Consider the following 13407-nt stretch of genomic DNA (forward strand, 5'->3'; position numbering starts at 1 on the left):
GGGGATGACGTTGCACATATGGGTCCTCTGTAGGAAAACCCGGACATTTTCATCCATCTCGAAAATCCCCCCGGACGCCCCAGACAGAACGTGAAAGTGGACATGTCCGGGGAAAAGAGGACGGTTGGTCACCCTACCATAAGGCATGTTATACAGGAAGCCTGATTTTGGTGACCATATATTTGTGTGCAATTGCATTTTCTTTGACTTCCTGAGGAGGGCAGCAAAACACCTGCATAGTTTATAACAAGAGAACAGCTCTGCAGATCTGTCTTGATCTCCTACAGGATCTGTGAGCCCTGTCGATAAACTCTAGCCATCTTCAAACACGAATTCTGTGAAATGTTGGGGAAAAGGTCATGACATTTCTCACATGTGGCACACAGTACGAAGTGTTACCATGAGTTAAGAGAAAATAGAAGCATTGCTTCCTCAAGGGGGGAAAAAAAGATTTTAATAGTTTTATTTAATAGAAAGTTGGGAAATTTTGAAGCTTTTTCTTTTAAATCTGATTTGACTAGTGAAAAACGTAAATGTATACATTGCTTTTGAATTGCTACTTTTGGTTGCTCCCTTGTTCACAAGGGATCACCACAGTAGGTAGTTCCGCTTCCTGATGCCAAAGTCCAAAGTGATTCGCACCTCCTCCAGACATCAAATCAGGGGTCTTTTGATTATTAGGCACTAATAAGCCACTATATAACGCTTTAGAATAACTACTTTAAGTTACTACTGGAAATACTCCATGTGATTTAGGTGATGGAGCTGTCCCTGTAGAGTGTGTAGGAGGCGAGACACAGGATAAGTACTCACTAGCTCAGTTTAGCTGTTTATACAACAATATGTGATTTTTTTTTTTTTTTTAGTGTTGCAACTACACTTTTTTACGCAATCATCTTTGGATCATGAGTATTCATGTCTCAAGTTTGTTTCATTGAGTCATTTCCTGTGGTATTCTCACATTTGACGCTAATTGTGCCATCGAAGAGGTGGCAGGTTAAAGATTATTTAAAGTCCAGTACATATGTGTCATGCATTTCATTCACCCACACAGTGGGTAAGGTGAAAGATTAGGGGCTACAGTGCATGGCAATGGCTTGTGTGGCTTGTTATTGAACAAACAATTCAAAACCAGAAGATATATTGTTTAATGTACACAGTGTGTAATGGTCCCTGGTCTTTGACCCCGTTTTGAGTTTATTATGGTTTTGCAGTTTATTTTGTGATTGGTACCGTTTAGTTTTGGGTCCAGCTTTCTGTACTAGAAAACGTGCTCTGATTTTTATCTAAGTCACAAGTGCTGAAAACATAATGCGCCCCAATGCTAATGAAGCACAATCACTTACAATCAATCATTACCACCGTTATGGAACAAGGATTCACGGTACTGGGGAAAAGAGAGTGGATCCATTGGGTTAACCATCTGGTCAAACTCATTTGGCATCATTGTCTTAAAAAATGGCTTCATATTAAACCTTCTCAACATTTAGGAGATTCTAGTTAATATTATTCCTCATAAACCTGCTTTGTTTAAGCCACTGCACAGCTCTCATACTTTTACTGGGTCATGAACACCATGCTTCCATCTTTTAAATCTGAATTGTTGAGCTTAGGAGGTAATTTCCCATGACTAACTCACACTATGGATGTTTGGATGATGTATTTTATATGGGACAGAACAACACCATGTTTGTGGTCTAAGATGGATTTGTTTTAAGACACATGCATAATTCAGTAGAAATACTAACAGTTTTCATTAAATTTTTGCTTGCCTTGTACGATGATGGATTTAAGCTCATGTTTGTGAACTTCAAACCTGCAAAAATATTTTTCCTTAAACAAATATTATACTTGAGTCACTGAATATAAGAGTTTCCACTGTGTCTTTTTGTCATTATCGAATGAAGAATTCACTTTTGTATCCATGTAATAACTTCAGTTATCATCCACCAGAGAGCATAGTTTGCTCAGGAAGCAAAAATTCTGCTGACCTTCCTTCAAGATTTGAAGGTTCCGTTGCCTTTTTTTTTTTTTTACATTTTCCCTCAAACCATGCCAGAATAAATATACTAGACTTGTTTTGAATCTTTGGTTAATTGGGTAGATGTCCTTGTTATTTGTGTGTGTGTGTTCTGGAAAGATTACACATTTAACTGACTATTGTTCACAGTCCTGCAACCCTGAACAGGATAGTAGAGTCTAGAAATAAGTATTTTATTCCAAAGACCAGCTCAGTATGAGAAGATGTGCATTCTTAATAGGCAAGCTCACAAATTTATATTATATAACACATATTTTCTGTTCTTGAATTTTTTTTTGTTGAACAAAATAATTTCATGTTTCTGTGGTAAACGTAATTAAATCATGTACGATCTGCATGAAAGTCAACGCAGCTTAGATTCATTGGTGATTCTAAATTACCTAGAAGTGTGAATGTGAGTGCAAATGGTCGACTGTCTCTCTGTGTCCAGGGTGTATGCTGCTTCTCTCCCTATGACGGCTGGGATAGGCTCCAGTTGGAATAACAGAATTCCATAATGCTAAAATAAAGCAATTTAATCACGTGAAAATCCTTTCTATTTTTTTATTTTCATTCAAGTAGTTAATGTTTTGAGTGTAGGTGTAGATGTATCTCCCAGGTCCTGCGTCAAGTCTTTGCTGGAGTTCTTCCTTTTTTTTAAGGGCATGCTGCTGTAGCTAGTCAAGACATCAAGTTTTGGATTAAGAGTAACTAATAGCTCTTTGGGAATCGCCTCACAGTGCAAAAATACTATTTTATGCCTCTCTTGTTACCTTTTATGTAGATTCAGGCATTGAAAATGGGACCAATTCTTGTTTGAGCCTACGTTTTTAATGTTTGAATGATTCATAGATCAGTGTTTTAGAAATAAGCAAACAAACTTAAAAAAGAAAACATTCCTCTGAAAATGGTCAAATACAAGAATAAACACAAAATGAGTGTGAAAGCAGCCAATGTCCAAAGAAAAACTTTGAAAGAGCTGCAGAAAGCCTGGAGAACTATTGCCCTGAAGAACTGCTCAACACTTTTGCACAGTAGTTAATTATCTATGGATTATTCATACATGTTAACTCTAGTTGTAGCCAAGTGGATTTTTTTTTACTCAAAGCACTCTATTTAGTCTTTGCCTCATGTGCATTAATAATTATGTCTTCTGACCAAGACAGCAGATGAAGAAAAAGGCTTTTTAATTTTCTCATAATGTATCCTTATTTCATATATTACTGTTTTCTAAGTTGTGCTTTTCTGTACTATACTGAATGTAGAGCAGAGGCAGTAATGTTGCTGAGTGGTGGACCATCTTAGCTGTTGGTAAAGAGCTCAGCACTTTCCTAATGGGTGTTGTATTAAAGAGATTTGGGGCTTATGGATGTGTTCCTCTCGCAAGCCTGTAATGGATTTAATGTTGCGAGGGTCACTCTCACTCAGTAGGATACTGTGGGACTCAGATGTGATACTTTATTTTTCTTTCCTGGTCTTCTTTTTTGTTTGCTTTGATTTTGGGTAGCACATGAGAGTAATTAAACTGTATGAACTTTGAAGTTACTGTTACTACTTTAGTGTAAGTTTTGGCATCATAGTAATGTTCTATTCCTATCATTTTCTCTCTCCAGTGTTTAGCAGTTGTTGCAGGAAACTATGTTGGAAAAACAAAAAACTATGGAATAAAACAAAATCAACATCCAGTATTTAATCAAGAGTCTAAAATTAAGCGTTCTGCTATGCCTATATTTGTCAATATTATTCAGCATCTACTAGATGATGGAATTGAATTTGTAAATGGATGTGATTAATATAGAGAGATGCTATCTATTAGCAGCCCTATGTAAATTAATATTGAATGAAAGTTTAATATTTTGGCTAAACGTAAGCACCTTAAATTAACACAGTTAAAACAGATTTCTGCTAAAACTCACAGGAAAATATGTGCATATTAGTGAAAATCCCCTAAAACGTCCAATTTAGTGCTTTATAACTTTGAGCCATGTGGAGGAGACTTACAGAGATAATATGAGACATCTCAACTGATCACAGTTTCCCTCAGTTGTAGGTTTAAAGCTGACTGTGCACTAAAAGCTTATTTTCTCGCTAGGCACGATGTTGTTAACATGCTTCAAAACATATAGTCACTGGATAGCTCCGTGTTAGACTTGAGCAGGTGTAACCTTAATATCTTGATGAGTGGTCATTTATGTTTGCAGCGGTGGCTGGATTAGTTATTAACTGTGGCCTAAATCAGTTTGTGCTGACAGATTGGGAAAGTGATAATCCAAGGTGTGCCTTTAAAAGCCAGACTGTAGCCACCTGGTTCCATTTGTAGCAAGGTCCCTTTCCATCACTCTCCCAAACAGCCAGAAGAAACACCTCTGAAGGGCTGATCGCAACCACAAGCCGCAACCATGAATGGCACAGAGGGACCCTTTTTCTATGTCCCTATGATAAACACCACCGGTATCGTCCGGAGTCCTTATGAATACCCTCAGCACTACCTTGTCAGCCCAGCAGCTTACGCTGCTCTGGGTGCCTACATGTTCTTCCTCATCCTTGCTGGATTCCCCATCAACTTCCTTACTCTCTATGTCACCATTGAACACAAGAAGCTGCGAACCCCACTAAACTACATCCTTCTGAACCTTGCTGTGGCTGACCTCTTCATGGTGTTTGGAGGATTCACCACAACGATGTACACCTCTATGCATGGCTACTTCGTCCTAGGTCGCCTTGGCTGCAATCTGGAAGGATTCTTTGCTACCCTCGGTGGTGAGATTGGTCTCTGGTCACTGGTTGTCCTGGCTATTGAAAGGTGGTTGGTCGTCTGCAAGCCCATTAGCAACTTCCGCTTTGGGGAGAACCACGCTATTATGGGCTTGGCCTTCACCTGGGTAGCGGCCCTTTCTTGCGCTGGACCCCCTCTTCTTGGCTGGTCTCGTTACATCCCTGAGGGCATGCAGTGCTCATGTGGAGTCGACTACTACACACGTGCAGAAGGCTTCAACAACGAGTCGTTTGTTATCTACATGTTCATCTGCCACTTCCTGATTCCACTGACTGTTGTGTTTTTCTGCTACGGCCGCCTGCTCTGTGCTGTCAAGGAGGCTGCTGCTGCCCAGCAGGAGTCTGAGACCACCCAGAGGGCTGAGAGGGAAGTCACCCGCATGGTTGTTATCATGGTTATTGCCTTCCTGATATGTTGGTTGCCCTATGCTGGAGTGGCCTGGTATATCTTCACACATCAGGGCTCTGAATTTGGACCAGTCTTCATGACCCTCCCAGCCTTCTTTGCCAAGGGCGCCTCCATCTACAACCCTCTGATTTACATCTGCATGAACAAGCAGTTCCGCCACTGCATGATCACCACCTTGTGCTGCGGGAAAAATCCCTTTGAAGAAGAGGAGGGAGCATCTACTACTGCCTCCAAGACCGAGGCTTCCTCTGTGTCCTCCAGCTCTGTGTCTCCTGCATAAAAGGGGCGTCAAGCAACGGCTCCATGATCCGCCATCCAAGATGAAGACTTCTGCTCCCCCAGGGAAACTACTGAAGGCTAATGTCTACAGAAATAATTTCCTTTTTGTATTTTTACAAACGAATTGATTCAACCTAAAGACAGTTGCAGTAAAGGTCAGCCCATTACAGAGTTGTTCCTGTATGTACAGAATATCCAACTTAACAATCGATGAGATTTTTTTTTTCCTGAGAGGAAAAGGAAAAATGCTAATCTTTCACAGTTGGATCCTATATGATACTGGCTTATTTTTGAATGTAGAGGCATGTAATCAAGGCAACGTAAAATAAAACGCACTTTGCAAATGACGCATCCTGTTTATGTTTTACTTACAGTTTGGTGGCAAAGTTCATATGATTGTAGTATATTTAATCAAATAAATAAATGTGAATGACCTATTCAGAATGCATTTATGTCTTGAGTCGGTTTCTACTTTAGAGCTGTTATTGCAGTTACTACTGCTCATCTGCTGTTAAACTTGATGGAACAGTACACAAAAACTTAGTACTTAGTGTTTGAATGTTTACAAGTGGCCTCTATAATCTCATTTCAGTCACAGGTCACCTTGGGCTTAGAACTTGGCCTAATAAAGAGATTACAGCATTATAAGATCTTATAATCGGTGAGTATGCATGACACCAGACACAACTTTATCTGATAATAGATATTAATCACATTATGTAAAGGTTAACAAAGATTTATTAGATGACCAAATGAGTCTAACCAAGTGACACCTTCATGCAAATTCAATGGAAACATTACAGGTAGTGTGAAAGGAAGAATCAATCAAGACTCTATTACACGTAAACCTAATTAGTATTAATAAGGAGTATTGATATTTAATGGTTTATAAAACTCTCTAATGTTTTAATAGCATAATAGTATATTACATAAACAATAGTATTATATACACACACACACAGAAAGAAATTGCAACCGTAAAACTAGTGGATGTATTGCGGAATAAGGGTACACTCATTCCTATATGGCAATGAGTAATTATCCGTTTCACAGTTCCAAATTGTCCAAATGTATCAAAACAGCATCCATAACAGCATGGTAGCTCCTTGTATCCATGCTGGCATGTTATGTTTTTGTTTTGTTTTTTTCCAAGTTACCCATTTGAGTTACAAATTAAAACTAAGACATGAAACCTATGACTATGATGATCTGTTGGACAACTACTTGCCTTTTTCCTGCTTTTCTGCACAGTGTTCAGCATTTACATAAGTAGACAACCTTCAGACACTGTCAATCTGTGTAAACTTCAGTTTTTTACCTCTCAGCCATAAAAGGCTCATGTGGTGTTGTTGTCACCCTCCCGGGCAGACAATGTGGACACCTGAGTTTGTTAATGCGATAACTCGAGAACGAAGCGACGTTTGAGATTCAGATTGATACCATCAGTGCCGCTTCTACGTTTGAATCACAGTGATCTTGATCTTAACGCCAGAGGTTAAACTTTCTGAAAGTCTTGTGAATGGGATAAGTTGAGAAGGAAATCACCTATACTTTTCAAAATCATACTATAGGTGTTTGTACTAGGAGGCTGATGGGTACCACTGGGCGCCTCCAGTATTTTTTACACAGATAAAACTGATCAGAAATTACTAGTGTAGTTGATAAAGAAGAATGAACTCTATGAGGCAATATAACTAACGGCCCACATCGATGACTACTATCTTACATGTTTTTTTTGTGTTTTTTGTTTTTCTTAAGTGTGGGAGTCAGTAGCCACATTCTCCTCCTCTGAAGAAGGTATTTTTTAATTTTCTTAGAGATGTTTGTGATCAACAGATAAGCAGTTTTTAAAACACTCCGACCAACCCATTTGGCCCAAACAACCATGCCACGTCACCGTTATTTCCCATTCTGATGTGCAGTTTGAACTTCAGCAGGTTGTTTTGACCATGTATACATTCCTAAACCCATTGAGTTGCTCTCATGTGTTCACATAAGCGAGCAGTTGTGCAGCTGCACCTAAAGAAGTGGCCAGTGACTGTACAATCACCATTGTTCTTTCTTCCAGTTGCCAGTCTCTAAACTTGCACATCAAAACCACGATCAGCTCACCAGCGACGTGATCAAAAAACCTGAACAAACGCAAAAGCTTATCCTGAGATGTGCAGTCAGGCATAAAAAAGAAATCCTTTTGAATTTGTATGGAAAACTTTATTTGATAATAAAAATAGCATTCACAGACTTCTTTTGATAGCTACATATACATTGTAATCCATCTCAAGGAAAGAAGCTGGATAAGTCCACATCTACTTGTACTTTGACTAATGTTATGTATAGCTTCATGGGTCAAATAAAGCTATGAACAATGTAGTATTTATATATGCATAGTTATATAAAAAAGATTGGCCCATATACATGTACTGCTTTTATCAACACAGAGACAGCATTATGTCTGGAGCACGTTGCAAGAAATAATGCTTGAAGAACACAGACTGCATACAAGTGCTTTATAATACAAAGGCAGGCTAACCATTGAGAGAGATTCAAACCATTAAACAGTTTCTGATTGACCACATACAGTCTTTCATTTTAAAATGTCTTTACATACCTGATCCAGAGTAAATCAACATATTTCCCCACAAATCATCAGGTCCACTTCAGAGATATAAACACAATGTCACATTCCTCACTGCTGAGGGTTTTCATAAATTTCTCTTTTGTACAAGAAAAAGGCAACATTTTATTCCTCCACAGGTTCCTTGTAGTTACATTGAGGAAAAAAAATCTTTACAGGTGATGGCCAACACTTCTCAGATGCGCTTCTTTTTTGTTAAATACAGTACCATGGTGACAATGGTGATTAAACAATGCATTTGTTGTGGTTCCCCCCCCTCCTCCCAATATATTTTTAGTTTGTAAATGAAACATAAAACAGAGAATACACACAAAACAACATTAAAAAGCAGCAGTCAGATTCCAGTGGCATGACAGCATGGCTCAGCATGGCAGATCAGTTGTCCCCTGTACCGGGAATCTCCATGTTACCGACACACGTAACCACATCGGCTCTGTGCCTCTGTACCCAGGAGGTGGTCGGTGCACAAACGTGCTTGTAATAAACATGAGGACAGGGCTTAAAGTTACTGTGGGATTACAGTGCATGTTCCTTTATCAATTATTCTCACTCAGACCCATCAAATAAAGTGATCACACTACATTTTAATTTACACATGCATCTTGCACAGGGATAATTTACATATTTATTTACTTTTTTTGGCATATCTCAAAAATCATATTTCATGGCAGCTTCGGCTGGTATTATGGCATAATGCAGACTTGTGTAAGGTGAAATTACATTTTTCCACAACAGAGAACATTGTTGCCTGTAGCTGAAAGCGAGTCGAGCTCCTTTCCCATCGCATCAGTACACACAGTTTTTTTCCTCCTTAATCCTTCTCCAGGGGGAATCTAATAATAGCATTGCCAATTTTCACATAATTCGTTAGAGTTTTGGAAGCGTGTATTTAGGCAAAAGAGGTTACACTGCCTCAGCATGCATTTCCAAGTCCATTGTATACTTTTACCTTGGTCCTTAATAAAAGATCGAATGACTCTTACTGGAGATATTTGCCGAATCAAAAATAAATAGTGAGCAAATGCAAAAATGTCATATATTAATTATCTAATTATCATTCTAGTTTCACCATCAAATCTTAACATTTAGATTTTTGCAAAGTCCATTTTCACAGTTCTCGTGAACCATCAGTGTCTTGTGCTATAGTTTTTGTTTTTTTTTAAGCAATTCAGGAATGGATAAAGACATCTAAAAACAAGTTGAAAACAAGCTTAGTAGTTACCACAATTGGAAGCATGTTTCATACCTCTGAGGGAACAAATATTTAGAGTCAGCAATGCCTACAAAAAAGCAATATCACTGATTTCATATGCAGGCACATACAATACCTTTACTATAGTACAACAACCTTTGTTATGCTCAAAATAACCAAAACAATGACAAAAACAGTGTGAACTGATAGGATTGTACTCCTGCTGTTTTATGAATCTCTGGATGGGATCACAAGTAGTAAAGTCAATCAAATCAAATCAAACCATTCGAACAAATAAAGCACGAGAGTTAGTATCCTTAGAAGTCCAATTCCAGTGTATGGTACATAGTTTGCACAGATAGAGAGAGTGGTGAGGGGGATCTCTGCTCTGCTCTAGATGCTGAGGTCTTTCGGGCTTTCTTTGTACAGCCTTCTCTTGGGCTCAGGGAGCTGGTTCGGGCTGCGGCCTACTGCGTTACTGTTGTGGCCGGTGTTGTTGAAGGCAGCGTTATTGTGTGCAGCGTTGTTCTTCATCATGCTGTAGTAGTCTTTTAGTCTTGGTGCGGCTGCATAGTTCAGCTCATCCCGGCTGTAGGTGCTGTCAGGGGAAGAGTCCCGCTCAACTCTGTACAGTCTCTCCATTTTCCCGTTTGTCCGATGTCTCTCCTCTCTCCTCTCCGAGGAAGAGTCTCGCAGAAGGTTGCCGTTCTTTGTGGCTCTGTCGTATGTGCGGCCCCTGGCTTGAGAAAAGGAATCCCCTTTGTTGTTGGTGCGCTCGGGGGTGGTAAACTCCCTAACTTGCCCAGTCATCTGTGAGTCCTTGAGGAGCCTCCGCTCACTGTACTTCCGATCAGGGGTGACTGCGAGGAACCCTCCATCATCGTAATCCCTCTCAGGTGTACGGTCGCGATGTGCTCGCTCTGCCCTGCGGTCCATCGATTTGGCCCGCCGGTGATCAGGGGACGAGGCGCGCTTTCGGGTCGGTGAGCGGTCGAGGGAGCCGCGGCGCTGCGGACGAAACCTCCCGTCCAGAGTAGAACTGCTATTTGAGAGCTCTCGCTCCCTCAGTTTCTCGGCAGCTGCAGCTTTTTTCCCCGAGTTGTCCTTCCTCAGAGTCTTTAGGAGTTTAGAGATGCCGCTCTCCGACTCAGACTTCTTGACTTTGCGGCCCCGGCTCTTCTTGTTGCCATTGCTACTGCTGTTGCTGTTGTCAGGAGACTGCTGTCTGGGGGAACTTTGACTGTGACTGTTATTCCAGGTGTGATGATGATGGGGTTTAAATTGCCAGCCTTGGTAGTCCATCTGATTTGACCCATCCCTGTCCCTGTTCCTGTCCATGTCTCGGCCACGCACAGCCTCCTCCTGGCGTGATGGTTTGTGAAGGTCTGGTGGATAACTGGACTCCAATGAGGTGTGATATCGGCTTTTGGGTGGCAGCGTTCTCACTTCCGGAGTGTTTTGTGCCCCGGGTGCGGAAGGGTGCCCGTCATTGCTGCCGTCTGCAGGAGGGGTGAAAGAACGGGAAATATGTTTTCAACAAGTATCCGAAAGAAACTTAAAAAAATAATAAAATAAAATAAAAACGTGAAATTAATTGTGATCAGCAGACATGATTTTCCTTGTTGGCTGATTTGAGCTCTTGCATTGACATGATACAAACAAACAAACAAAAATCAATGCAGATACTGATGGAAATCATGCATACTGGTATACTTCCATTTGCTGTATTTATTCTTAGAATAAATCTGGCTAATGTAAGCTGATGTGTAACACTTTTTTTAAACACATCTGCACAGATAAAATGCATTGAAGTTATACATGATTTCAATATGGTTTCGCTATAAGGGCTGCAGGTTAAAACACAAGGTGACTTCGGCAACAACAGCAGGTGCAACACATCAGCAAGTGTAGGGCAGGGGGTTATCGATAACACAGCAGGCACCTAGGAAATCATTCAAAATAAAATGATGAGTTTAATGTACATTAATTGGAAAAACAAAGCAAAAAAAAAGAAACAAAAAAAAAACCTGTTTGGCTGAAAGTCTGCCAACCCCCCCAAAACAGACAGGTTGCAGTGGCAGCAGCGTGTGATGACGAGTTGAATTAAATTAGTCCCATTAATAAATGTCTGGTCTGAAGCTGGCACATGGGTAGGGATATCATATGCATACAGAAGTTAAATAACATGGGTTAAATGAGGCTGACAAAGCTTGTATACAATGTCAACAGGTCTTCACGCCAACACGCACACACAGTGGGATGCAGGGTGGTATGGGCTGAAAGAAGGGGTGAATATAACTGAAAGGAAAACGGTGACAGGGAGAGTGGAGTGGGACAGACTTTTGGCTACAAACCGTTGTCTGATTTTGGCCCATTAGGTAGAAACAGGGCTCTCCCATCTTGTCATTTCTCATTGTACCAACAGCGAGATGAGGAGCCATCATCGCTGGAGAGAGGAGGAAGAGCCCAGCAACGAGAGACAATCAGAGAGAGAAAGGAGGAGGAGTAGAGAGGAGAAAACAAATAAAACAGACAAGAGGCTGTTTTACAGTACATCTTAATAAGAGAGAGGAAGTTATTTTTTGTCAAAGGCAAAAGAATATTGACACAAACACTTTATAAACCATCAAAAGAAAACAATCTGAGGGTAAAAGAAAGTGTCAGAAAATTAAAATCCCAGTTGAACCAGCAAATAACAGTAGACAATGAGAAAAATAATCCTACACAGGAAATCTGTGCAATAGATCTATAAGATCAAATATATATTTGAAAGATCAGTTTTGTGCATAAACAATGAATGACAGATTGTTACATATTAATCACACTTTGAATGTGTCTTCCTGTTAACCATTTATCATTTAGGGTTGCAATGCAGCTGAAGATAATTTTTAAGGAATATAAAGTTTTTCTGGTGCACTACAGAGATAAGAAACTTTAGCCTGCGGTTCAGCAGGGACAGTGATGAAGTTTCAGCGCCACACCATAATGCGTTTACCTACCATATTCAGGTACAGATCCATCTCCCCGTTTGAGGACGAGCCGTGCCCTCCGACCACCATTCTTGATCAGTTCGATGGCACGTGAGTGCTTCATGTTCTTTGTGCTCTCACCATTAATCTCCAAAATCTCATCTCCCACCTGAAAACAGAGAGGCCATGTTACTGTGGCAACTGGCTAAAGGTAGGGCTTCATCGACACTGTGCAAAAAAGAAATTTAGTACATGAAAATGTATTTTGACAGAGAATCAAAATAAAAGAAACCAGATTCTTACCCTCATCTTGCCATTTCTTACAGCAGCCCCGTCCTCAGCTAGTCTTAACACATATAGGTCCATGTTGTACTCCCGGCCGCCTCTCAAGCTGAAGCCAAAACCTTTACTGTCTCGCTCGAGGTCCACAGAGTAGAACTCTGCATCCTAAAAGATAGCAAAGGGTAGACAAAGAGAAAGTCACAGAGACACCAGAGTGACTAATCCATAGTTCAAAGAGTCGAAAGGTGATTTCAAACTTAAGGGCTAATCAAGCCCTGTCCCAGAAAAAACTCAAAGTGTCAATGGCAGTGCAATACCTTCAAATGCATGAATAATTAATGATGCATGAGCCTGTGAGCTGGGTACAGATCACTGAGGGAAGGGCACCACAAGGGCTGGACCTAAAACTTACCTTACTCATGAAAAAGTTAAGAGTTATGGAATCTTCCAGCGCATGGAAGAATATGGTAGTGTGTGTATGGGGGGGGGGGGGGTATCTGTATGTAATAAGGATTATTTGCAATATACGTTTCATTCCACACAAAAATATTTATACCATCCACGTGTGGCACATATTTTTTTCCCCCCATGTTTACTTGCGCTTTTCTTCCTCCCTCTTCTGGCCTGAAATGGAATACTGCAGCACATGCTGGCATGTTACTGCCATCTATTGATCAGAAAATAGCGTGGTACCACTGCCTGCTTTTTGTAATGCATTACACATGTGTAGGGACTCTTCTCATTTTCTTTCTCGTGCAACCTAACTTTGCACTAATTTTACAGTATGACCTACTTTTCAGCTGACAAGTAGTCGAAATACATTAAGGTGACATTCCACAGAGGAGT

The 13407-nt window shown here is 40.3% G+C and overlaps 2 protein-coding genes across 13 annotated transcripts in view; one reads left to right on the forward strand and one right to left on the reverse strand.

Moving 5' to 3' along the window:
• Nucleotides 1-4322: 4322 nt before the first annotated feature.
• Nucleotides 4323-5830, forward strand: LOC134617969 (rhodopsin). The gene has a single exon (XM_063463078.1). It carries the CDS (start codon nucleotides 4420-4422, stop codon nucleotides 5482-5484), a length of 1065 nt encoding a protein of 354 aa, XP_063319148.1. The 5' UTR covers nucleotides 4323-4419; the 3' UTR covers nucleotides 5485-5830.
• Nucleotides 5831-7672: 1842 nt separating this feature from the next.
• LOC134618944 (membrane-associated guanylate kinase, WW and PDZ domain-containing protein 1-like) overlaps nucleotides 7673-13407 on the reverse strand; it is an 89517-nt gene continuing 83782 nt past the window's right edge. For 11 of the 12 annotated variants that reach the window (XM_063464586.1, XM_063464585.1, XM_063464583.1 and 8 more), the window contains 3 exons: nucleotides 12583-12726; nucleotides 12310-12448; nucleotides 7673-10809 (listed from right to left, as the gene is read on the reverse strand). In XM_063464586.1, coding sequence (XP_063320656.1) covers nucleotides 9704-10809; nucleotides 12310-12448; nucleotides 12583-12726 — 1389 coding nt within the window. In that variant the 3' untranslated portion in view covers nucleotides 7673-9703. Of the gene's footprint in view, nucleotides 10810-11664; nucleotides 11757-12309; nucleotides 12449-12582; nucleotides 12727-13407 lie in introns of all 12 variants that reach the window. The other variant, XM_063464587.2, reaches the window with a different exon arrangement.

Source organism: Pelmatolapia mariae, linkage group LG20 (assembly GCF_036321145.2).
Source record: "Pelmatolapia mariae isolate MD_Pm_ZW linkage group LG20, Pm_UMD_F_2, whole genome shotgun sequence".
NCBI lineage: Eukaryota > Metazoa > Chordata > Actinopteri > Cichliformes > Cichlidae > Pelmatolapia > Pelmatolapia mariae.